Source organism: Mesoplodon bidens (genome assembly GCF_964165515.1).
Source record: "Mesoplodon bidens genome assembly, chromosome: 2".
Classification (NCBI taxonomy): Eukaryota; Metazoa; Chordata; class Mammalia; order Artiodactyla; family Ziphiidae; genus Mesoplodon; species Mesoplodon bidens.
In genome coordinates, this window is record NC_138177.1 from 104,060,116 (window position 1) to 104,087,890 (window position 27,775).

General features: G+C 34.6%; 1 protein-coding gene across 1 annotated transcript in view; it reads right to left on the bottom strand.

Annotated features, from left to right (window-relative positions):
* Nucleotides 1-4,646: 4,646 nt before the first annotated feature.
* MTF2 (metal response element binding transcription factor 2) overlaps nt 4,647-27,775 on the bottom strand; it is an 82,861-nt gene continuing 59,732 nt past the window's right edge. The window contains exons 6-15 of the mRNA XM_081226577.1: nt 27,368-27,516; nt 25,291-25,386; nt 24,173-24,241; nt 23,207-23,330; nt 15,719-15,786; nt 13,964-14,134; nt 10,091-10,196; nt 9,925-9,977; nt 9,709-9,813; nt 4,647-8,220 (exon numbers count right to left, since the gene is read on the bottom strand). Of these exons, the coding sequence (XP_081082703.1) occupies nt 7,863-8,220; nt 9,709-9,813; nt 9,925-9,977; nt 10,091-10,196; nt 13,964-14,134; nt 15,719-15,786; nt 23,207-23,330; nt 24,173-24,241; nt 25,291-25,386; nt 27,368-27,516 (1,299 nt within the window). The 3' untranslated portion in view covers nt 4,647-7,862. The remainder of the gene's footprint in view (nt 8,221-9,708; nt 9,814-9,924; nt 9,978-10,090; nt 10,197-13,963; nt 14,135-15,718; nt 15,787-23,206; nt 23,331-24,172; nt 24,242-25,290; nt 25,387-27,367; nt 27,517-27,775) is intronic.

Below are 27,775 nucleotides of genomic sequence, written 5' to 3' on the forward strand. Positions count from 1 at the left end.
GAACTACTGTGAAGAGTCAGATGACCAAAACAAGGATATGGAATAGGACTAAGGTGCCAGGTGAAGACTTCATCTCAAGAACAAAGACACTGCCTTAGTCTTAAAAAGACTTGATAAAATGTCTCTCTTCTCATCATAGATCAAAGTTATTTTCATCATTGCCTTGGCATTTCCTCTTCATTCTGAAACTGCTTTTGCATCTTCAGGAGACACGTGCAAAATGCCATACTGTAATGTATACACAGATCAATTACATTTTTGCACCAGAGAAATGGATCCAATCTTACAACCAATGGCCAAACTTACTCCAATAAATGCACTTTCCGCAATAAAAAGCTAGAAAATAGTGGAAAATTTGAAATTTCCTCATTATGGTAGTTGATGGCTCTGCCTCAGCTACATAGGAATATATGGCTTTTATTGCAACCCTATTTTGCCGTGGATTCTACAACTAATTAGAGTCTTCTCAATCAGGGCTTTAAATTCCTAGATGAACAAAGCCTTGTATGTCACACAAGATGGAATACAGAATGATGAAGAATTTTTCCAACTCTAAGTACCTGCAAATGAAAGATCTTTATTTTCTATGTTCAATTATTCAATGACAGTTGAAAAACTATCTTGTGTTTGATAATAGAAAACCTGATGCAACTTATGATCATAAATGTTTCAATCAATAAAATGTTAAATAGTAAAAAAACAAACAAAAAAACCCTCGTTTTGAGTAATGAATATAAAAAAAACCATTTACTTTTTCTCAAAGGAAATCACTTTTAATTAATTAATTATTTTTTATTGGGGTATAGTTGTGTTACAATGTTGTGTTAGTTTCTACTGTACAGTGAAGTGAAATAGAGCTCCCTGTGCTATACAGCAGGTTCTCATTAGAAAATCACTCTTGAGGGCTTCCCTGGTGGCGCAGTGGTTGAGAGTCCCCCTGCCGATGCAGGAGACGCGGATTCGTGCCCCGGTCCGGGAAGATCCCACATGCTGCGGAGCGGCTAGGCCCGTGAGCCTGCCTGCGCGTCCGGAGCCTGTGCTCCGCCACGGGAGAGGCCACAACAGTGAGAGGCCCGCGTACCGGAAAAAAAAAAAAAGAAAGAAAATCACTCGAGCCATTACTCAAGAATCGAAAGATGAGAACTGTGGGTAAGAAAAGGTTTAAATTTTTACTTAAGTGGTTATCTATTTGTTCCAGAAAACTTTGCTTATATTCTTCTCAGTCTACTGTAAATTAAAAACGTTTAGAAGCTACATGGGAGAGAACGGAAAGGGAGAAAGCTGCTCAACACACTGTGAGTACATATGGATTATTAACATGGGGACTGACACAAAAGATATATGAAAAGTAGCCAAATATAAAAGCACCACCTAGGCTACATCATTAAGAGTAAGGGCTAGGGCTTCCCTGGTGGCACAGTGGTAAGGAATCCGCCTGCCAATGTAGGTGACACGGGTTTGAGCCCTGGTCCGGGAAGATCCCACATGCTGCAGAGCAAGTAAGCCCGTGCACCACAACTACTGAGCCTGAGCTCTAGAGCCCACAAGCCACAACTACTGTGCCCATTTGCTACAACTACTGAAGCCTGCGCACCTAGAGCCCATGTTCCGCAACAAGAGAAGCTACTGCAATGAGAAGCCCGCGCACTGTAACGAAGAGTAGCCGCTGCTCGCCTCAACTAGAGAAAGCCCACGTGCAGCAACAAAGACCCAAACACAGCCATAAATAAATAAATAAATAAATAAATAAAGTTCAAAAAAGTAAGGACTAGATTCCCTTACCCACATAAATAAATAAATTCCACCCCCCCCAAAAAAAAGTACGGACTAGATTCCCTTACCCACATCTGGATCCCTGAGAGTAGCACCATATTACAGCAACATACAATAAATGAACGTTCACAATCTCTCAGTAATTAGGAAAAGGTTAGCATGCTAAGAATAGTGTTTTTAAAAACGTGAAGTACTTCATAACTCGAAAAATCTTCAATAAAGTTGCATTTTAAATGTTTCTGGTCTTTAATGGTTTAAAAGTTGCTTAAAGAGCAAACTGTGGTTTATAAAGAGGTATCAAGAATGGGTTTCTAACTAAAAATAGAACCACCATATGCCCAGCAATCCCACTACTGGGCATATACCCTGAGAAAACCATAATTCAAAAAGAGTCATGTACCACAATGTTCACTGCAGCTCTATTTACAACAGCCAGGACATGGAAGCAACCTAAGTGTCCATCAACAGACGAATGGATAAAGAAGATGTGGCACATATATACAATGGAATATTAATCAGCCATAAAAAGAAATGAAACTGAGTTATCTGTAGTGAGGTGGATGGACTTAGAGACTGTCATACAGAGTGAAGTCAGTCAGAGACAGAAAAACAAATACTGTATGCTAACATATGTATATGGAATCTAAAAAAAAAAAAAGGTTCTGAAGAACCTAGGGGCAGGACATGAATAAAGACGCAGACGTAGAGAATGGACTTGACACGGGGAGGGGGAAGGAGAAGCTGGGACGAAGTGAGAGGATGGACATATATACACTACCCAATGTAAAACAGATAGCTAGTGCGAAGCAGCTGCACAGCACAGGGAGATCAGCTCGCTGCTTTGTGTCCACCTAGAAGGGTGCGATAGGGAGGGTGGAAGGGAGATGCAAGAGGGAGGAGATATGGGGATATATGTATACATACAGCCGATTCACTCTGTTATAAAACACAAACACACCATTGTAAAGCAATTACACTCCAATAAAGATGTTAAAAAAAAAAAAAGAATGGGTTTCTAATGGCATAATTCTTCATTGGAAAATGTATATCCAGAGGTAAGAAAAGCACAGAAAGTCTAAGATGTATGGTTATGCAAAACTGTAACACCAAAGGGGGAAAAAAAAGCAATGGAACTGTTACAGATATACTCTTGGGTTCTAGAAGAGATTTGGCAATATAGGGGTAACAGGAACCAAAACTGTGCCTCCATCTTAAATGAACCAATAGGCTTTCCCTCCCAAAAGTCTCTCCAAAAAGCTTCATTTCCTTAAACTTCCATGTCTCCTCAAGGAGTTTAACTTCAGGGATATCTAAGCAAGTTTTACGTATTTTCAAAGGGGACCCAAATTCTCACAAAATCTTGTTTTTGTCTCAAATTCTGTACAGGAAAAATTTCCTTACATTCCACTAATTCTGTATAGGAAATTCTAATCCTTCACTAAGTATGTACAATATTATTAATACTGGATGCTCCTATTATAACTTCATTTTGAGTAACTTTCAATGTAATTTATTTACTTATATAAATTGATTCTAAAATTACATGTGCAATTTTTATAAACACATAACAACAGCAATGTAAATATTTAAAAATTCAAAAGTGGTATTTCTCCAACAAAAGTAAAACATTTGAAAAACTTAATTTCTTAAAACAATTGTTTTTGGTGAGCTAACTTTGAACCTCTGCTTAATAGAAAAAAATTACTTTTAACTAGCTCCTAGATATTCATTCAGATATTGTCAACAGTTTTTTCTTTTCAGTACCTAACACAGTTAGTGATGGGTTAAATAACCTTGAAAACTAAATAACAAAATAAAAACTAGCTTTATTTAATTCTCCAAGCTCAGGTCACACACAAAAGCACTTAGGATCAAACATAAATGACATCACAAAGGAGTTAGTAGAAGCCAATACACATGTGCAGACCCACCTCTCACAATGTGAGTTCAAGACTGAACAATCAAAGTCCTCCAGAACATAGCTATACATTTGCCATGGTTTCACAGCACTGATCTTAAAATTATTTTGTGTATGTTCCATTAACTCAATGTCAGTGCTGCTCTTGTGATATTCAAGAAAACTCAACGAAAGTAACTCAGTACTAAGGAATAAGGTTTTTGTCAGGTAGAGTTGAGTGAGCTCTGGAGGGCCACAGACCATTATCTCAGGCTTTTTTGGCCCCCCCTCCCCATGCCATAAACCAATTTGTGCCCATATTCCCCTCACTGGGAAAGCATGTTATAGGGTAGGGGGAAGAAAAAGGATCAAAACCTTTTGGTAAATACAAGGAACAGAAATTAAACTTACGATTTTAAACAGGATATAGTTTTACTTTATGCAGTAAGTACATTTTGTCATCTATGAAGGTTTTATTCATTTGTTTGCTTGCTTAAATCCAGTGGAAAACTTTCCTGAACAAGAAATCACATTCCTTGAAGATACTGCAAAAGTGAGGAGTTATTACTAAGCATCTATGCATCATCTCCAACAAAGAGAAAATGCAAGGGTTAAGAGCAAAAAGGGAACTTCCCTGGTGGTCCACTGGTTAATACTCCACCTCCGCTCCCAATTGGGGAACTAAGATCCCACATGCGAGACCAAATAAAAAAAGCAAAGAGGGATTTTGTTGGGTAGAAGTGAGGCGAGGGGAGAAAAAAATTGAGCTGGTTAATTTGTAGCCTTATTCTAATTTTAAATATAAAGAGAGCATAATATTTTGATCTAGTTATTGCTCCAAGATATTTTGATATTACGACTTAAAAGTTACTTGCTCCCATCTACTTGTTATTTAGTGAGCCAGTTTGCTTTCACAGCAAACTCCCACCTCCAAATTTGTATCAGACAGATATCTAGTTTCTTAACTGCTACTAATTATAAAAGAATCCCGTGATAAAGTTCTCACTTCACATTTAACTGTCAAGTTTTTATTTCCCTGAGGAAAGAACATGACTGATCAACTGCCACAAAAGAAACTGAAGGAGACTTTTGGGAGTATATTCATAGAGGTACTCAAATATAATTAAAAAGGAAAACTTCCCCACGCAAAAAAAAGCATTTTTACTATTTCCCAACGTTGCACAGACATCTTCCTTTGCCATTACATTCTCATTCAAACAACTCTAGAACCAGATTATAAAAGTCTGCTATAACTATACAAGTCAGATCAGGTTCCAACCAAAACTTAATAGTACCTAATAAAAACTCAGTCAAGTAGCCCAAAACATAGAATTAGTTCTACACCAACACTAATAGAAATCTTAACACATACACAATAGAAACCAAACATACCTTGCAAAATAAAGCATGGAAAAATATCCTCAACTCACATATCAGTGAACATTCACTTCTGTTAAACATTTAGTAACAAAATATAACCAGCAAGATCTGTCTTCATCACTCCCACGTTAGAATCTATAGAATAACTATATATAGAATCTATAGAATAACTCTGATAGCTCATATCCTGATCTAGTTTGATCACCTAAAGGCCTAAGAATCCATATTCATCCATGACTATCAGTGTATTTATAAAATATATTTGTTTTGAATAAAAATGGAATTACAATGAAGAAGGTATATTATTTCTACATCTTTTCTTTCTGTAGCCTGGGGCAAAGCTTTTCAGGGAAAAAAGAAAAAAACAGGAAATCCTTTTACATGAACCCTGATACCTTGTATATACGTAAGAAAAGAAATCAAAGTTGAAAAGTCTGAATTTTTTTTGAAGTTTGGGGACAGGGCAGATACAGGAAGATATATTGTCTTTCAAGTATAAAGTGTACAAGCTGCTAAACATAGTTTACTTCTTTACAGGATCATTTAAGGTGAACATTCAATAATTATTAATATTTATTTGGGGGACAAGAGGAAAATGAAAGCGAAGTTTTATAAAGATTAATTCAAGTGAACATATTTACAATGGAACTAGAACTCCTTGTCTCCCTGGCTAAATAAAAGCCGTCATCTACTGCACCAGTGTGTATTTTCAGGCAAATACAGAAGCAAAACTCATTAGCTCTTTTAAAAATACACACATTTAATGTTGGTCTGTTTTAATCTAAGTAAAGCAATTCCAAAAATACAAACTGAACATCAGAGCCATGTGAACCACCATGATAAAATAAAACAGACATTCACAATAATTACGTCTAAAGACAGTTCAGCTTAATAAATCATCTTCCAAGTATGCTAAAGAAAGAATTACTAAAAATACTGCTGGTGTTCAGTTAGAATTAAAGGACTTTGGGAAAAATGAAATAATATGATACACGTGGAGTGAATAAGGTTACACGGGATTTACATTTTCCATTACCCCTAGATATAAACAAACATTCAAAATCAACACAAACTCTGTGTGTTATTCAAAATATTGCAGCTGCAGGAAAGGCAACTTTAAATTAATAGCTAGGGGAAAATCAAGTTTTGGTGGAGGTCAACAGAAGTGACAGTTCTTAATTTGCACTTTTGTAAAGCTCATTTATACCTGGCCAACCAGGAACCAAAGGCAGGACTACGAAGTTCTCTGCTTCTTTTGGCTATAATGTGACAAGAAAAAGTCATCTTTTGAAGATGTTTAAAGAAATAAAGCAACTTTCTTATAAACAGTCAAATAATCAATCAATGGAATAAATAAGCACTAACCCACATTTTTAACCGCTCTGTAATCACTACATTTTACATATTTTTCATTTCGGTGGCAAATTCTCCAATTTTTAGGCTAAAATCCACCAATCACTTTTAAGAGTAAAATCAATAGCCACCAAAATAAGAGTATTCTTCTGTTTACTCTTTGGCTAAAAAAGAAAACAAACAAACAAAACAAAAAGAAACAGAAGACAGCTCTAACACTGGTGCTAAAAGCAACTGTTTTTCTTTTTTTTTTTTTAACACATGTAAAATAAAGTTATCAATTTAAATCTTGGTACGCTGTATAAAAACAAGAGGTAATGTTGTAATAAAACAGCAGTTGCCTCTGCAGGCAACATACTGTTTGTTAACCCTGTGCAATAAAATACTTTGTTCCTACTACACTTATTCAACATGACTAACAGTTACTACAGACATTTCAGGAATCTTCACGGGACTCCTATAGACTTACTGTTAAAACTGAGAGACATTTACAACATAATGTGCCATGAAAACTTGAAAACGTTACTTCTAGTAGGAGATAATATTCATACTATTTGAATTTGTTTTAGGTACTGAACAGCTGAGTTACAAGGACTGAAAGTGAAAAGCATTCGAAAAAGCCCATGAACACTGTTGTTCACACCCTTCTTCAGAACACACTAAACTTGTCTGACACATTTCTCTTCATACATAGCAAGCAACAGCACCCAATAAAAGCCTGAGAAGAAATGCTGCTGTGTAAATACTGCAACTATTCCTGAAAAAAGAATTATGGGATATATACTCCAAAGCTGCCCATTCCCATAATTTGTATTGCATAGGTCACATAATCAATCACACACATATATATACACATGTGTGTATATATATGCACATGCAAAGAATATATTAAGACGACAATGAAGTCTAGTCACAGAGCAATTTACAGGCTCAATATATTTTTTACACTTTGAAAGAAAATTTCAATATTTTACAGTCTTTTAGTAGGCATTATATACACTGCACTTTATGAATTCTAAAAGGTATTGAAATAAATTTTTTCCAACATTTTGGTAACAAAACAGACAATGTTTCTCCAAATACTTGTGCTATCTATCTACATGATAAGTTTGCTCTGATAACCACTAACCACAAAAACTGACTCAATGGAATAATTAGAAAAATTATCTAACACCATGCATCGGTTTGAATCATTTTTAATATCCTATCCTAGAAACATTCTACAAATCTTAAGATTTAAAAAATTAAGTCTCTGATTTTTAAAAGATATCTTTTTATGACAATATCCATAACATTGACAAGTACATGTTAAGGCTAGTATTATCTCCTTATGTGATTTTTTTTTAACCTTTTTTTTTTTTTTTTTTTAAGAAAGATAGTAAAAGCCAGACTCCTTTAGGGCTTTGAACTGTACCTACAGAAAATGAGAGTGCAGTGAACATAATGTTCAGTCCTACAGTCAGGATGCAGTTGCTCCTTCCCATTCCACAAGATACTGCACCTTTCCATCAAGTGTCACCCGACGAGCCAATACTCGGTATTTTTCACCACATGCTATTCTACCTGCAGCACCAAAATAACTGGTAATGGAGTTTTTTAGATGATTTAGTTGTAACTCCTGATCTGCTAAGTTATTCAAAATCTCTGTGTTGAGTTCATCAAATTGGTAATCTTCTTTGCCTTCATCATCCTTTACAATTTCTGAGTTCTGAGTCTGGAGTGCTCTTCTTGGAAGACGACCCCTTCTCCTCCGTAAATGTGGTATTGCAGCAGGCCAAGATCTTCCTGTACGAGTTCTTTTTCTGGAGTCAGATAATCTATAGAACAAAAAAGGCCACAATTGTCTACCCTTGCTGACATAAAAATCAGCCAAATCAAAACAACAAATGCTATATAAAATGGATTATCACTCGCCTTCATTAAATTCAATCACCTTCTTGAGGCTGACCTTTGAAGAGCTTTTCTTCCTTAACTATGTACTATTAAGCTTAAAAGAATCAGAGGAAATTTTTGATTTATGAGGCCAACGAGGCAAATTCTTACCAAGAGGATCTGTAAGTCAGGTCTTGTCAATGTTTTTATCATTAAAAAGAAGACAGTTCATTCATTCATTCATTCAATGCAAGAAACATTTAATAAGCACCTACTACATACAAGACACCTTTCCATGTGCTTAAACAGATGGCAGAACTAGTATAAAGATTCTCGTTACTAATTCTAGGCCTACTGTTAAGTAAGAAATAGCCTAAACTAGATGTCAGGGTACCTTTGGTCTAGCTCAATATGATATCGGCCAAATTTAAATCTCTTGTCCTCTGTGCTCTCTTAAGGGAAGAGATTAAGTGAAGGGGCTGAACTAGACAATCTTTGAGTTCAGAAATATAATGATTTTATAAAACAAAGTCAAAATATAGCACAACAGCTAAATTCAAAGATTTTATAATCATACTGCCAAAGTTAAAATCCCAGCTCTGTATACTTGCTAATAAACATGCCATCTTGGGCTTGTTACAAAAAACTTCTAAGTCTCAGTTGTCTTATCTACAAAATGGGAACAACTCAAAAGATTGTTTTAAGAATTAAATAAGATGATGTACAAAAAGAAACAAGGCATACGTAAGCTTAACACAATGCTTGGCAAGAGGCAAAAAAAAAAAGCTCACATTATTATTATTCACAATTCATTTAAAAATGAATTACATTTTAAGCCTTTAAATACTTAGAATTTTATATGATTTACAAGAGCAGTTTTTGAATTGTGAACAAAAATTAAACAAGAGGAAGTATAAAACCTAGAAGCTCACAGCTCTGGCCCCAAGTAAACTAAACTTTTCTTACCTGATACATCAAACTTCAGGAAAAAGTTGCCCTTCTGAAGAGTTAGGTTAAATAAAATATTAGAGGGGAAGTCTACTATTGATAAAAATCCTGAGTTTAAAATTGTTTTATTAATAAAAGGATCTGTGTTCCTGATTCCAACTTATTAAAAAAAATATCCACACTTGTATATTAGAAGCATAAAAAGGTCTCACAGAAAACAGCACACCTATAAACACCAGGATACCTCTTCTCTGTGTACATAGCAAAATTCCTGACAAATGTGAAAATTTTAATGTCTGTGCTCTGAAAAGCAAAAATATTCAGATGAATATTAACAACCTAAGGAATCAACATATAGATTGCATCTCAAAAGCTGAAAGACAAACTTGTATCACTTTCAATTGCTAAAAATTTATTTAATCACCACTTTACAAAGAAAAAGTTTAGAGGAAAATTAGTCAAGAATAAGAACATAAAATATCTACCCATAATGCCTGGAAATACTAGACGAGGTAGTTTCTTTTGCACTGGAAGCACCCGTGAAATCCACATCTGAGGTATTGGATGAATGTGCAGTTCCCTCAGTTCTCCTGAGACAAAAGAATTTAAATGGTATAACGACTATATTACATAACAGTAGAAATACTAATTTCCCCCCAAAAGAAAATTCCTAAGGTAGGAGAAAATAACTTTCTATTTACCCTATAGAACAAGGTAAATCCAAAGTAGGATTCTCTGTAATTGATTCCTTATCCTGGAAAATAAAAAAACACACTCAAAGCATGGTTTCTAAAGTAAAGATATTAGTTTCTCAGTAATTTCAAGCAGACTTCCTCTCTGAGAACATATGCCAATATATCCTCTTACCAAAGGTGTCTCAGCAGTCTTCTGAATCATTTTTCTTGTATATGGGCCAGGTGGACGACCTACAGACTTTTTCTTTCCTTTTTTTTCTATGCCATTGCTTACTTCCCTGAAACATAAAACCATTTATGTATTTAACCTCTGCACAAAGAAAACAAAAAGACAATGGACAATATACACTATCATAGCTCTACTTATGTAATAATTAGATTATACTTATATTTTTACATTAATGGTAATATAAAAACAACAAAGTTAAATCTACAAGTTTAGTCAAGTTCATAGATAATACATTCTAATTTAAATATTTCTTAAGAGATATTTACATACAAAAGGTTTAAGAAAAAAGTTCTCTAATATGATTCTGAAAAATACATACCACCTAAAATTTTTTAAAAAAAACATAAAATGAAACAAAAAATACTACTATATTAGATGGAAGATTCAAAAACTCCTTAAAGTTCAATTATTTCATTTAGGTTGTTACTATGTAGGTACCTGGGGGATGTTTCAAGAATTTACTATACTAAAAGTGATTACGAATTTAGTAGTTAACCTCATGGAGCCAGGAAGTATCTATGTTAAAATACAGCAGGTATAAACAAGGACATCCTGTGGGTTCCTAAATGATGCTAATCAGAAAGAGAATGAAGCCCGGGGTGGGTGAATGTAAAGGAAGAAGGAATCCTTCATACTGGGCAGGGGAGTCATTCAAGAACAAAATTAGAAAGATCAAGAAAACCATTTTTGAGATACAAAGGCAAATATCAAGCAATAGGAAGGGGAAAAAAGCAATAGGTCAAGAACATCTCTAATTAATAGAAGGGAAGAATGGCAAATATCAATACACAGAACATCCATTTCATTTATTCAACAAACATCTCCATATAAAGGGGATACTAACAATAGGAATACAAAGACATTCCCTGTGCTAAGGGGTTCACAATATAGTTTGAAGGTGACAAACGTGTATACAAGCAGAATAAAATGGTTTAAGTGCTATAAGAACATTATCCAGGAACATTCAATTTAAAAACAAGGTAAAGGAACAATATTATATAATAGGCTAGAAAGAGGTGACTGGAGAAAACTAGGAAAGACTATCCCTCCACACACCAAACTAAGGCTGAGGAAAATAAAGGTGGAAATACAAGGAAGGAGAACGTAGAGAAGCATAACTAGAACTATAATCAAAAGTTTCAAGGATAAGATGGATGGGGTATACATTTTTTTGTTTTTGTTTTTTGGAAAAATGATCAACATTAACATTTATAAAGGACCCCTGGACTAAAGACAATACACTTTAGTCCAATTCATACATAGGTCCCAGAAGAAACTGAGAATACCTTTAGAGAAAGTTGAACCATTACCTGGTGGCATCAAACGAAAACCTTATAGCTACCACAGACAAAGAAAGTGTCCTATCAAAATCATGATAGGAATGAGAAAGATTGTGGAAATCTTTTTCTAATTCATAGTATAAGCAACTGTTAGCAAAAGATTAATGATAAAATTTGAAAGTGATAGGAGTAAGTATTCTTTCTTTCAGAAAAAACAAACCCTTAAAGTAGTATCTACTTTATTACCAACTCAAATGGATATAAAGCACTGTCAACCCTCTGTAATTACATTTTCTTATTCTCCAAGATGATTATCTCATACCTTGTATTTGCTCCTTAAATTTCCCTCTCAGCTATCTTTCCCTCATCATTTCATTGAGAAAACAGAAGTTACCAAGCAATAACTTTAGTCATCTTCCAAATGCTAAATCTAAAACAGAACCAGCATTTGTACCCACCTTTTCCTTTTTCACCCCATTTCAACAGAAGGGTGTAAGTTCTCCTATCAAAGGCTATGCCCACATTTAGGCTCTAAATCCTGTCCCTTTTGGCTTCTCTAAGACTTTACAATATCTTCAGTTTCCTCCCCCTCTCCTATACCACTCTCTTCTCCACTGACACACAAAAACAAGTTACAATTATCTTCTATCTATTAAAAAAAAAATCAATTGATTCAGCTTCCATTCCCTTTACAGTAGAGTAAAACTACTTCTGAAAGCTGATGATACATACCCTTTTCCACTTTCTTCCTTCTCTTTCAGAATTTTTAAAGATTCTTTCCTTTTCCCCCTTTTCCTTTATTATCATCATCATCATTTTGAATCCGCCCATGTCCCTTATTGTAGAAAAAGCCCAGTTTTGACACGTAAATTGGGCAGTGCTGGATTCGATCACACTGACCCACTCCCATCTGACTTCTACTTTTACCACTCAAGCAGAATTGTTTTTGTCAAGGTCCCTAATAACAGAATGTTATCTAATCCAATGAACATTCTTCTCTCATCTTAACCTGCCTCTCCACAACAACATTCAGTACTGTTTAATACACCCATAGCTTTCTTGAAATACTCTCCTTCACTTGGTTTTCATGACATCAAACTTTCCTGGTTTCCTCCTATTTCACTGATTGTTTTCCGTTAGTCTCCTTCATTTATTTCACTTCTTCCAAAACTCTAAATGATATCAGGACATTATTCTGGGCCACATTCTCTTCTCTTCCCCTCTCTCTCTAGGTAATTTCATCCATTCTCATGGCTTTATAAATCAGCTTCAAAATTTATTATCATGTGTCCTGACCTCTCCTGAGCTCCTGATTTACATACCCAACTGCCTATATCTAACATCATCACCACTTAGATATTCCTCGTAAGAATCTCAAACTCAATGAGTATGAAACAGAAGAATGTTTTATTCACCTTGCCAAAATCTGTTCTTCCAGATCTTGATAAGTTACCACCATCCACTAGTTGCTCAAGCCAGATATCTGGGCATTGTGTAACTTCATTTCTCCCTTCCTTTCAGAAATTTAATTCATTAGCAAAGCCAGCAAATTCTGCCTCCAGTGGAGATCTTGAATCTATTTTCTGTTTGACTGCTACTACCTACACCTACATAAGCAACCATTATTTATCTCTCACCTAGAAAAGTGAACGAGTCAATTTTTTCTTGTTTCTATTCTTACCTCTACTGATATGTTTTCCAAACAGCACCCAAAGAAGTATTTTTAAAGGATAATTCAATCTGCATACATCTTTAAATAGCTTCCCATTATTCTCAGAAAACAACCCCAACTCCTTATGAGACCTACAAAACTCTATATGACCAAGGCCTACCCAACGTTTCTAGCACCTGATGCTATTCTCTAGCCCTCATTCACACCTCAGTAGCCTTCTGTGAGTTCCTAGAACATGCCTCACAGCTTCACACTTACTTTTGCTACCTGAAATATTCTTCCCTTTGTTCTTCACATTGTTAGGTCACTCTCATTCTTTAAGTTTCAGCTTAAATACTATCTTAAATAGGCCTCCCTTAAGCCTCCTTCTTAAAGTAGCCCCCTACATCTCTATCCATCCCAGTACAGTCTAAATCTGTTTGCTATTTCCTAAATGGTATTAGCATGATCTGTAATTATTTTACTTGTTTATCACCTTCCTTCCCCACTATAATGTAAACCCCATCAGGGCAGAAAGAAAGTCTCATTTGTTATTGTATCTCCAGCACTTAGTAAAGTGCTTGATAAATGGAATGAATGAACAAACGAATGAGAAATGAACAAACAAATGAACAGGCCAGTACTTAAGCTGTTTGCTAACAAAATCAATAGGGCCTATTCATGGAAAGCCTTAGAACTAAACGTAAATAAATAAACATCTAGCATTAACTCTTTGTACCTTGTCCAAGCAAGAAATTATAAACAGGAAAACAAATCAGGGTCACTGCCACTTGTACTTTCAAATATACTAATGAGACTAAGTAACACACACTTTTAGTTACAAATAAGCTAATGAGAAAAACTAAGCCACAGATCAACTTTTACCTTGAATCAGATATAGGTTTGGATGCCTTTCTGCCTTTAATTTTAAATTCATGGGAAGTTCCTTCAGGTTCTTTCTCTGCTTTGAAAGCCACATTTGGTGGCACAGGAGGAACACGAATTCGCAACCCAAACAAATGCTTCTTCTTCTTTATTTCTTTCCCAGACATAAACCTAAATTTTTAAAAAAAATTAACTAAAAATTTAAAAACTGAACACATATACATGGCAGACCCTAAGTTATAACTTTCAGATATAAAGCCTTTACACATGAAAGTCCACCCAATACTAGAAAAACTGACTTTTTGCCCCTTGCTTTCTTAGATTCTTATCTGCCCCAGAGCCAGTCCATAGTAGGATATGATGGGGGAGTAGGGAGAGAGGAATAGTATCAGAAGGGAGAAGAACACATGTCTTTTCTTTTTAAAATGTGGCATCTAACTTTTTAAAGTTAGAACGAAGAATAGAGAGTGGTGTCTTTTTAGTTCCAATATGTTTTTCCATATTTTTAGTGTCATTTGTCAAAAACATCTCAAACAAGGTTTAAGAAAAGAATAATTCTATTTCAAAGTGGATCTGTGAGGAGAGACCCTGGCCAGAAAGTAATTGGTGAAAGCATTGGAAAAGAAAATAGGAGACCAATCCTAGAGGCCCAGAAAATAAAAGGAGTGTCTAGTATGTCAGATCTGGAATTGGAAATAACCTGGAGCAGAGAAGTGACATTTCAGTGTGGGCTTGAGTTTCTGAAAAATATGCTCCTTAATCCTTTCCCAAAGCCCTTAGGGTCCTTATTCTAAAACAGCCTCTTAGCTCTACTAGAGCATGCCTGGCCATAAAAACCACTACCAAGTGCTTACATTGTTCTTCCACTTTTATATAGGTTTGAGAAAGGGGAGCTCCCATTTCTACCATAACAGGAACAAATGTATTTCAAGCACATTAAGTTGGATTACAGAATTCACTGTTCCATAAAGTATTTTTATGGCACTGTAACTGCTCGTGGCTTTTTGAGCTGGCCTAAAGATCTAGCCACTTGTAATTGTAACATTTTTTAATGAGGAGATGTTGCTAAGTTCAAAAAAAGCAACTTGCTACAAACAAAAATGTTATAATTCAATAGTTGGTTGGAACCAGCATATACATTTAACAAATTATTTCTATTGCATTTTGAAAATATTTTTAAGAGACATAGATATGCTGGTTTAAAAAAAAAAGAAGGGAAAGATCTATACAAGAATGTATCAGACAATGTAACTTAATTATCAAAGACTTAGATCAAAAACTAATACTATTTATCAAAATACTACTAATTATCAAAAACTAATACTACTATCCTCTAAATGATGGCAATAACTAAACTTAAAAACACAGAAGACCTCAATCATTTTAAAACCCACATTCTCTATACTATATCCCCCTATTTTTTGCGTATTCCTACCAGCTAACAAGATTTTATTTTACTTTCAGTAGATTAAATTATAAAAACAAGTCATTATTGAGTATGCTTTTTCAACTGAACTGACCAAATTCCCCTGAGACACTGATAATGCCTCCCATCCACCATTCCCAGAGGACTGATCTTCCCTTCTCCAGCCTTTGAGAATCACTGCTTTACTCTGACTGAAAGAGAAGAGGACATTAAAAGGTTTAAAATGGTATGTACTAACTCTATAATCAATCCCACAATTCTTAATGCCATTATTCCTTATACTTACTAAGTATCTCCCTCATAGGGATACATAAAATAAATCAACTTACATGGTCTTGTAATCATTTAATGCCTCCAGAACATGCTCATATCTTTCAGATTTTGGTGTGTCTGCCAGCTGTGAAGTATCAAGAAACAATTTAATGCACTATAATTTCATCAACTAGTAATACACAGGTGCTAGATAGAGGCAATGCGATACAGAAGAAAAGTGTACTGACTAGTAGTCAGATCTAAATTCTAATTCCAGGTCCTCACTGACCAGCTATGTGACCTAAGGCCATTTAACCTTTCAAGGCTTGTCTTCTCACCTATAAAAAAGGGAGTACAAATCCTTCACTAGTTTCTTTACTAATACTTGTATAGCTCAAATGATATGCCTGCAAGAACTATAAACTGTAAAATACAATAAAAATGGGATTTTATTATTAGCTATCATTAAATTTATTTTAATTCTATAACCTGGGAAAGTAATAATACATTAGAATTACTTTAATATCAACCATAAAAGCTTCTAATAAATATTAGCAGGAAAGAATATAAAAAGTAAGGAGAAACATGCCATTTTATTTCCCAATACTTCTAACACAAACCAATAATCTCTATAATTTTAAAAAATAATGTAAATTTGGGGATTTTATTTTCATAACAATTATAGACTTTGGTTAGCCCTAAACCCCAAAATGGCTCAGTAATTTTTTTATCATCACATACCATTTTAAAATCTAAACATTCAATTCTAGAAAATATTCTATTTTGTTCCAGAAAGTTTCTCTCAGAGTCATTTCTGCCTTTTCTTCAAAGTTTAAAGACTAGGGCCCAACAGAAAAACAATTAAGTTATAAAAGACCATCCTCAAAGCTACAAAAACTACAACAAACAAACAAAAAACTTCCAAATATCACCACTGACTTTCAAAACTACTACTAGTAATTTTCTTTACCAGTTGAAACTCCCAAAGCTCAGAACTTCTTCAAGTAAAAAGAACAAACAAATCTGTCAAATAGAATATTAGAAATAGAAGAGACTCATAAAGTCATCTACTTTTATTTTACAGATTAGTCAACAGATGTAAAGGTTAAATTGCTTAAATTCACACTGCTGGTTAGCTAGAGAGCTAGAACATGAACCCAAGTGACAATTAAGTACATTCATTCAACATTCACTGAGAGCCCATTCTCAGTGTATTGGGTACTTTAAAAAAAAAAAAAAGAGGAAAAGGCAAAGGAAAGGAAAGGAAGGAAGGAAGCTGGTTTGGTGCTCATTCCTCTTAACCCTACCACACCTTCCTATTGTAATTTGTGAAGTGTCCAGTGATAGAAAATTTCTATTAAAGGAGAAATAATGGACTCAGGTTTTACAGTCGGAAAGAGACGCAAGATGTCCATCTAATTCAAGTTTTCATTAATACTTCAATCCCTTTTATAGTATTGAGTCATGCAACCTTGGTTTAAACAGTACCACTAATGAAACCTAATGAAGGAGCCCATTCCATGGGTGAACAAAACCTTCCTTCCTGGATTCCCTTTTTCATAAGACAGTTTTTCAAATATTTGAAAATAGCTATCATGGCTAAGTATAAGATTAGATTAAAAATTTTAAGCAGCCCCATCACATGATTATTTCATATTAAGCTTGGCTAAATAATTCCATCCTCTTCCTGGTCCCCCACTGCCACCTCAACTCTAAAATCTTATTAGACAAACTGCTATCAAGCCAAGTATCCCCCATCATACGCTGCTTCTTCCATACTGTTGTTTGCATATTTAAGCCTAAAAGCAAAATTTAACAACTGTTGTTAATTTGATTTTGTTTTCAGCTCAGTGTTTGAGATGGTCTTTTCTCTTGATTCTGTCATCCTTCTTGAATTGAAGACAGAGAAAAAAACAGAACCCTGTGGCTCTCCATTAGAATCTCCCTCAAGAATATTTCCAAGCCATTGACTGCTTTTGTTATTACTCAATTAGTTACAAATCCTTTTTATTTTAACTAGTTCACATTTCGATATCTTATGTGAAACTAAGTTATACTATGTCTACACCATGTGCATTAGCATTTGACGTAACAATGTTGCTAATCGTATCAAAAAAGAAACCAGGGTATTTAACATGGTTTATTCTAATAAATTAATGGCATTTTTTTCTTATTGCCTTTTTTTTTTTGCGGTACACGGGCCTCTCACTGTTGTGGCCTCTCCCGTTGCGGAGCACAGGCTCCAGACGCGCAGGCTCAGTGGCCATGGCTCACGGGCCTAGCTGCTCCGCGGCATGTGGGATCTTCCCGGACCGGGGCACGAACCCGTGTCCCCTGCATCGGCAGGCAGACTCTCAACCACTGCGCCACCAGGGAAGCCCCCTTATTGCTTTTTAAATCTTCACAAGCCATATGTATGAAAAATCTGCTCTATAATTTTGCTGACACTCAACAACAGTTTCTAATTTCTCAAATCTACTCCTTTTTACTTCTTGAAAATCACAATGAACTCTCTTTTTTCTTTTGGTACTTATTCTCTGTGGGTTCCCAGAAATTTTATCTGTAAGTTGCTTCCACACTCCAGGACTGCTCTGCATAGGACTGTTTATTTCAACTCACATAATGCGGTCAAGGGTTCCCTTTCTGTATTTTGAAAACGAAGAGTGCAAATATTATAATGTAAATCAAATAAGCTGTATTAGAAGAGCATCATGTTCTAGATCTTCCATCTGACCATGAGGTTTATAATATGTATCTTCAACAGAATAATCATTTTTGTTCCTCCCTCTACAGACACTAATCTCACACTATGTTTTCACTTTCAGGGTTGTATATTTCTGTACAGATATACACGCTATTATGTATAGTTAAAATTCTTCCCTTCAATAAAATACATGCCTCAATTACCAATATTTAATTCCACACCACTGAGGCTTAAGTATGCCAAACAGCTTCAGTAATTTGTTTATCAACATATACACTGCATGCTAATATACAACGCAAGGCCCCAAGTACTGCTTTTAACTAGATTTCTTATAATTTTCACTTAAAAGTATTACACCACCTCTACTATACTACATTTTCTCTAGCCAAAACATTGTTTCTGCCATAGTATTTCACTTGAATTTAATCTATGCTTTTCTCCCTACATCCTTCAAGTGAGGCCGCACTCAACACACTACTCTCCTATCAACCTTTAGGTGTTTAAAATTTAAGACCACAGTTAATAGAAAAGTGGGTTGTCCTTACAGAACTGAAATTTCAAATCACATTAGGAAGCAAAGACAAATGATAACAGGCAGATTCTAAAAAGTATTAACATCTCATTGTAACTCCCAAAAGCAATCTGATACAACCTCATTCTAAACACCTTATTGTATATAAAAACCTTAAGCAACTTTTATTTGGGGTGTCAAATGTTATATTACATATTTTTACTATCTCAAAGAAAATAATTCAAAACACAGCAGTTTCTCAAATAGCTATACTCAGTCTATATGATAATCATTAAGGCACCAAGTCTCAAAGATATTTAACAAGATCACATAAGGAAATGATATAAAATAATCACTGTATTCTATTATGTTCTAACAATCCTAAAAATAATCAAGAAAGAACAAAATATATGATACATAAATGTTAAATTTGCCTTTCAGTATGTAAGGATATAAAGTTGACCCCTGAACAACAGGGGTTTGAACTGCATTAGTCCACTTATGTATGGATTTTTTTTCACTAAATACATACTACAGTACTATACCGAGGTTGGTTGAATCTGCAGGTGCAGAACTGCAGACAGGGCAGGGCGTAGAGGGTCAGTGCCCCTAACCCCGTGTTCTTCAAGAGTCAACCATACTCTCTAAAATGTACTCTCTAAAATATACTAAAATTCTAGAGCAAACGTCTTTGTCATATAATCTATAGTATGTATAGTAAGAACTGATGTTCAAAATGACTTGAGTGTTCTAAGGTACTCAATTAACCAATACAAGCATACATCCTTTCATTTACCCTCACTTTATTGTGCATCACAGATACTGTGTTTTTTACAAATTGAAGGTTTGTGGCAACCCTGCCTCAAGCAAGTCTATCAGCTCCATTTCTGAAACAGCATTATTTTTAAATTAAGGTATGTACATTGCTTTTTAAAGACATAATGCTATTTTTTTTAAGTATTTTATTTTATTTTATTTTTTTTGTTAATTTATTTATTTTGGGTTGTGTTGGGTCTTCGTTTCTGTGCGAGGGCTTTCTCTAGTTGCGGCGAGCGGGGGCCACTCCTCATCGCGGTGCGCGGGCCTCTCACTGTCACGGCCTATCTTGTTGCGGAGCACAGGCTCCAGACGCGCAGGCTCAGTAGTTGTGGCTCACGGGCCCAGCCGCTCTGTGGCATATGGGATCTTCCCAGACCAGGGCTCGAACCCATGTCCCCTGCATTGGCAGGCGGACTCCCAACCACTGCACCACCAGGGAAGCCCCATAATGCTATTGTGCACAACAATGTAGTACAACTTTTATAAGCACTGGGAAACCAAAAAATTCGTGATTCTCTTCACTGTGATATTCGTTTTATCGCAGCAGCCTGGAACTGAAACCACAATATCTCTGAGGTATGCCTGTAATATACTTAGCATACAGCAATTCTCATGTTTTGAAAGTACAGTTGGCCCTGGGTTCCAACTGCAGAAAATCAATCAGATACTAAGGGTCAACTGTACTACATCATTTTATATAAGGGATTGAGCATCCTCAGATTTTGGTATCTGAAGGGGGTCCTGGAACCAATTCCCTATGGAAATCAAGGGATAACTGTAATTAATGTCATTTTATAAAAAGATTTTGAATATAAACAAAAAGAAAATTTTATTAACCTAATTTTGAGTTAGTGACAAAATTCAATTTGCAATTCAATTTCAGGTAAACAAAGATTTACTACTTTAATAATTTGGAATAATACATTATTTGTATTATCTTTGTTTCTATTACCACAAACATTTAGAAGTAAACTAAATGAAAACACTGAATAAATATTACTGACAAATTTTATGGTCTCTTTATCATTAAAATCTCACTCTAAAAACCAATTACAATATTAACATGAAAATATTAATAGAGGATTAAAACCTGAGCTTCCATCTGTAAATAACTAGTCTGAGGATGGGATGACTAACCTAAGACGTCTGAAATATTTTCTTTTTTTTAATGCAGAGAAAGAGCAAAGAGAAGTGACTAGAAAGTCATTGTTCTGATAATAAATTTTATGGCTCCCAAAAATGAAAACACTCCTCAGAAAAGTAAAACTTTTCTGTTGTAAAGTTATATTAGATTGTAATCATATTTTTCTTAATTTTTAAACAAAAGAGATATATTTTTCTATTTTGGCAAAGAATAAGAAATTGAAATTTCTTACGTGCTAAGACATTATCTCATAGGTTACAGAAAATAAAACATGTACCTATTGCTGAAATAAACTTTTTCTGACATGCATCAGAAGTTCAGTTGGAACTGAGATACCTGAAATTCATAAACTGAAGTCATTTCTTTAAAAACATCTAATTATGATTTTTATTATTTTCTATTTTCAGCCTCTTCAATAGAATCTAAATTACATTTTTATTTTAATAAAAAATGATAGTATTTGAAATAAATAAAACAACTTGAGTTTGTTTGATTTTTTTGATGTGGACCACTTTTTTAAAGTCTTTATTAAATGTTAGAACATTGCTTCTGTTTTTTTATGTTTTGGTTTTTTGGCCGCAAGGCATGTGGGATCTTAGCTCCCCCACCAGGGATCGAACCCACATTCCCTGCATTGGAAAGCGAAGTCTTAACCACTGGACCACCAGGAAAGTCCCAAAACTTGAGTTTTTATATGCATGCCCACTATCTACGTGAAGTAACCAATGCAGAATTTAATCATGTAAAACATAAAGTGTACTAAAAGGAATATAGATGTATCTGCATGTGAAGTGCTGAAAGAACCATAGCTAGAAAGAAAGCATTTCAAATTAATGTATTAGAACATTAAATATTAAGATGACTATAAAGAACACTATACTTAACAATGCCTTACACACTTTTCTCTCCCATTACTAATCAGTTTATTAAAATTTATCAAATTTACAAGTCACTCACTTTCTCTCAAAAGTCATCTGAAAAAAGCTTTTAACAGAAAACTTAATGAGAGTATTATATTCCAATTTCTAACACTCAAAACATCTTAGCTCAATTGATTTTAATATCTTTGATTTTAAAATCTAAGTATTCCACAGGTATTTATTTTATGCAACTGATCTACCACTAACTTTTAAATAAATGTGTATTATGCACTCCTTGATGCCCCATAAAACCCCCAGAACAACAAAAACTTGATATCTTACTTGATGTGAACCTTATAAACTGCCTCACGTCTAAAAGCTACAAATGCAGAAACTCTTCCTAAATTTCAAATCAGTTTAGTTTTTACCTCAAAAAGTAATGCATGACTAATTCCACATATTATAAAACAAAAAATTTAATGTCTGTATTTTAATATTTAATATCTGTATTTTAATAATTCTAAATAAATGCTAAAAACAAGGTAAATATTAAAGTTACTCTAGTTATTTTCTTCTTTGTGCTATTCTGTAGTTTCAAAATCTTCAATGAGTATGCATTAATTTTTATATTGCTTTTTCAAAAAAAGACTCTTTGTAAACCAGCGTGAGTGGTTACACTTTGCAAACAAAAAGCAAATGAGATGTCAGAATGAGGGGGATAATCTCCAACTCAGGTAGCTTCGCTCTCTAACTTAGCTAACACTATTACCGGGTCTCACTATTCCTGGAAGTTAAAGATATATAAGGGAGGACCAACAAGAGAGGAAAGAAGAGTGTTGGTTATATCTCTAAGTTTGTTTTATTTATTTATTTATTTTTTGGCTGCATTGGGTCTTGGTTGTTGTGCATGAGCTTTTCTCTAGTTGTGGCTAGCTGGGGCTACTCTTTGTTGCAGTGCGTGGGCTTCTCATTGTGGTAGCTTCTCTTGTTGCAGAGCATGAGCTCTAGGTGCATGGGCTTCAGCAGTCGCGGCACGCGGGCTCAGTAGTTGTGACTCATGGGCTCTAGAGTGCAGGCTCCGTAGTTGCTCCACGGCATGTGGGATCTTCCCAGACGAGGGATTGAACCCATGTTCCCTGCATTGGCAGGCGGATTCTTAACCACTGCGCCACCAGGGAAGTCCCCATCTCTAAGTTTAGAGTAAACTTAGAAGAAAAGGAGGAGGAATCATAAGTAAGATACCCAATAATAAGGATTTCTCCCTCCCTTCTATCTTTAACTACAGTGATTTTCACTTCAGAAAATGGAAGAATCAAGTAATTTACTTCCTCCTACATTTTCCCTCAAGTCAAGAGGCAACAAACATGAGAATGAAGAATGAGGGCTATAGCCTCACCAAAGATATTTCTCCCTAACTAAACATAAAATGCTACTTTAGATGTATGGCTTATACACGTGTGATAGTTGCTTTTAACAAAACAAAAAAGACGTTAGGTAGCTAATGAAGTTAGCTCTAAGACCACCTACCTCTCCAGGGTGCAATCTATCCCAGTTTTCATTAATGTATGTCATAAGCTCAAGTTCAGAATCAAAGTATTTCTTCTTGTGAATAACACTTAGGTTGTAAAGGCATAGGTGTGCTATATCTACCCTGGAATCCAAAAATAATCAAAATATATGAAAACAATGTTTTTGGTTATTGTTTAAAAATCACACAATATTTTTATAAAACTAGCAATTAAAAAATCCAAAGTCAAGTATTTAGGTGAACAGAGGGTTAATATCACAAGTCATATTCACAATAAGTCATTACATATGAAAATAAATGAAAAACATTAACTAAACATTTAATTTATCCTGAATAGTAAAAATTAAAAGATATTTGATTTCTTGAAATACATTCAAAGAGGACCTGATGCTAAGAAAAAATAACTTAAGATCTAGAATTTCATGTTTTCACTACTACATAAGCTACAAAATGGATCACACTTTAACAGACTTTATCTGATTCATGAATTAAATCTCATCTTTTCCTAAAATATGTAAAATATTTGACAAAAATTTCTAAGCACTTACTATAAACATTTTCAGTAAATCTCCAAAATTCATCATACTTCCCATGCCCGAGGATTACTTAACTGAGGCAGAAATTGGCATATTTGTTATAAGACGTTTCTCTGTTCTACTGATGCTATTCTGAAGGCCCAAAAGAACTAGAAACATGAATAAGAATTTTGAAGGTCTAAAAGATATTTGAAAGTTACTTTTTATGCCATTAGAAACTGAATGGCCTTATTACTTCAGCAATAAAACTAGATAATCTTTGGGGAAGATGACATCAGGCTTGAGGATAAATACAGGAAAAGAAATAAAGCCAGGCATAAAGAAGAACAAATTTTTATGTAAGCTAAGTAAAGGTATATAGAAAGTTTCATCCTGTAGATTTAAAAATATGGCTCTTTTTTGTTCCTTAACAGAAATGTCCATACTTACCATTGTAATGGTAGACGTTTGAGGTATTCTGGTCCAGAACTGCAGACAGAGCAAATAAATGTATAAAACCTAAGGAAAAAAGAAAAGTTATATACGGAGTCATCAAGAGTACATATAAATTATTTAACAATTAAAATTAATATTCAGCAAGTGCAAATCCTACGATTGACATAAGGACTGATACACAAAGCAAAATATAATTTGAATCATGACACTGTGCTTTAAAGAGTTTCTTTTCAAGTAATGACAAATAATAAAATAGTTTGTATATGGGGGAAAGGGGCAATTTTTTTTTAACCATTAGAGACCTTCAGAGTTCACATACAGATTGATATACAGGCATAGTTTACTAACGGCTTGTGTGTAAGGGGAATTGTGATGGCTACTCCCATACACATTGTCACTTTTCAATGCGCAAAACAACATGGTAGAAAAAGCCCAGGAGACAAGCTGACCTTCCTAAGGTCAGAAAGACAATAAATCACATAAGCTAAGATTTAAACCCAGAGGTTTTTTTGTTTTTGTTTGTTTGTTTTGCAGTACACGGGCCTCTCACCGCTGCGGCCTCTTCCGTCGCAGAGCACCAGCTCCGGAGGCGCAGGCCCAGCCGCTCCGCGGCACGCGGGATCCTCCCGGACCGGGGCACGAACCCGCGCCCCCTGCATCGGCAGGCAGACTCCCAACCACTGTGCCACCAGGGAAGCCCAAACCCAGAGTTTTTGATGTTACACTTAGTGCTCTAATTTTTCTTCTAGAGCTCTCTCTGCTATTTCATGCTCTCTTAATCCAAAAAGACATTAGGTCTGTCTTTGAGGTTCTCTGGATCCCCTTGAGGTTCTTTAAAAGAAGGTACCAATGAGAATAGTTTAGAGTACTGTGGGGCAATAGGTGCAAATATATTCACTGGTCAAATACTTAAAAGCTTTCTGCAATATCCAAAAGCACAAAAATTATGTTTTTTTTAATTATATATAATTTAAGTATATTAAAGAATATATTCCCCCTAAGGTGAACCTTTTACAAATCACCATTAAAACTACTTTTAGAAATGTGAAAGTGAAAAAACAAATACAATTTTAAAAAGCTAAAAAAAGATCAGTCAAATGCCCTTCTCTCACCTGTCTCCAAATAGCATTGGCTTTTGAAGGCATTGCACACAAGCTTCATGAAACCACTGTTTACATTTGCAGCACTGTAGCATCTTTAAATACCAGCTATAAGAAAAAATTTAAGATTAAAATTACTACCTTTCATGAGGTAAAGTTTAAAAAAAATGACAAAAGTGACATACAGAATATAGTTCTGATCACAGTATCATATTTCTGGTATATTTAGTGTTAAACTTTTTCTTCCCAAAAAGGATATTAATATTGACCGTTTCATTCCTCCTCTCTTTTATTGATGAGAATTTATAAGCTCTTGAAAGCTACATCTACTATTTCTAGTCAATAAGTGCCTGGGTCCTAAATTAGTAAAGGATCTTTGTCAAGCCTGGGATTTTTTCACATCAACAGTCTCAGAGGTCACTGATATGTAGAGCTATTTGACTCATATACCAAATAACCATAGGCAACTTTATGCCTTCACTGTGTTTCTATTATTCTTGTTCCTTATAATGAAAAGAAAAGGAGTATAGCAATTTAATAAATTTGGTTAACATAACCACAAATCTAATCTAAGACTCCCCCAGGTATAAAGGCTTTGTGACAGATTTTGTTCTCTTTCAGATGGCTGAAGATGCTAAAACTGAATCTTCAGCTAAAGATATCCTCTCTTTTTAGTTAGTACATGGTTTTAACATCCTTACTTGCCACCCAAATAACGCCTTTTCTTCAAATAATTCTCTTGCTCAGTAAGTTAGCCCCACGTTAATTTTAAGCCATACAGAGGCAAAGGCAAGATGCTACTAGTAAGGTCATTCATTCATCAAAAGACTAATGAATACTATGTTTGTTCTAGGTACTCTGTTAGGTGTTAAAGTGTTAGCAATATCAAACATAGTTCATGTAGTCATGGTACTTAAAGAACAATGAACAATCTGCTTCATAAAACTTAAAGAACAATGAACAATCTGCTTCATAAAATAATGTCTATAAACTAAGATGCTAGGTATAAATGAGTAAAGGAGAAAGATCAATCTCTAGGTTCACTGTAGCTCTTATAAATAATTTAAAGAAACCAGAGAGAATGCTTCTTAAATCTGCAGGCAACCAAAAACTGAGAAATGTTATAAAAATGTTAAACCACAAATAAAAATTCCATAAGATCAGAGACAAGGTAGAATGAAGAACTAAAATTTCATTCATTTACATATTCATTTATTCATGTTTTCATCAATGAACATCTTATATGTCCCAGCATCCTTCTAGAGAGCAGCCCTGTCTTAAGAGAAACATGGAGTCTGATAAGATTTAAGAAACCAAAAATTATAATTTAATAGTTAAATGTAAAGTTATCCACTAACATTTTTTAAAATGTCGTACAAATACATGATGCACAATTTGGTTTAATATCAGCTTGTATGAAAAAAAGAACTAAAAGCTTTAGTTTTAGTTGACCATCTACAAACCCATAATGAGCCAAAAGAATATGATGGGACGACTAAAGAGGGGTAATACAATCTTTCCTTGCAACAACAGAAGCATAATATCTAGAACTCTAATAGCTTCGTTATCTTCTGTCAGACTAGTCCTGGATAAACACTGCATTTTGTAATCACGGCACCATTATTTCAAGAGTAAACTTTCAAAAACTGAAGAGCAACAAAGACAGAGTTTGGAAAACACGTCATAAAGAATGTTTGATAGGAATGGAGATTTTAGCCCAGAAAAGAGAACACTTGGTATGTGAGTCATGGGAGTGGGAAATACGATTAATGGATTTAAGTATTTTAAGAGCTACCTCCTAAGATAAGATGCATGTGTTTAGTTACAAAGAGCAGAACTAGAACCAGTGATCAGAAGTTAAAGGTAAATTTCTAAACATTCTTAGTTAGAACTCTGACTCACTTATTTAGCAAACATTTAATGATAAAGATGAATAAAACTACAGCCTCTAATCCCCCCAATTTTCTTTATTGATACTTTCATGCATTTACAATTCACTATCACTCTCATACCACAATCAATAACAAAAATAAAGTGGACAATATAAGCAATTAAAAATTAAAGGCATTAAATAACCATATTTACTTACTCTCCAGGGCCTCCACAATAGCAGTAACATTGCTGGACATTGGTTTTATGACCTGCATCCCATTCAAGGTCTGCCACACTATAGGGTAATGTTTGCTTCATGACTTGCAATGCTTTGGCATTTGGTCCTTTCTTAAGTGCACCACCCCTCTATATTAGAGGGAAAAAGTTATTTAAAAGAGTGAAGGATAAAATTTTAAATACAATTCTATAATTTTAAAATGCTTCTGAAACTTATGAAGAAATTTCCATTCTAAATTTCTTACCATATCACAAACTGTTTGACCAATAATAATCTTTATTTATTTTGTTGTCTTTTCTTTCAAATTACTGCCCCAATTCCAAGACTACCATCAGAAAATAAGTGCAAGAATAGTTGCAAGTCACTTAAGCATCATTAGTCAAACAA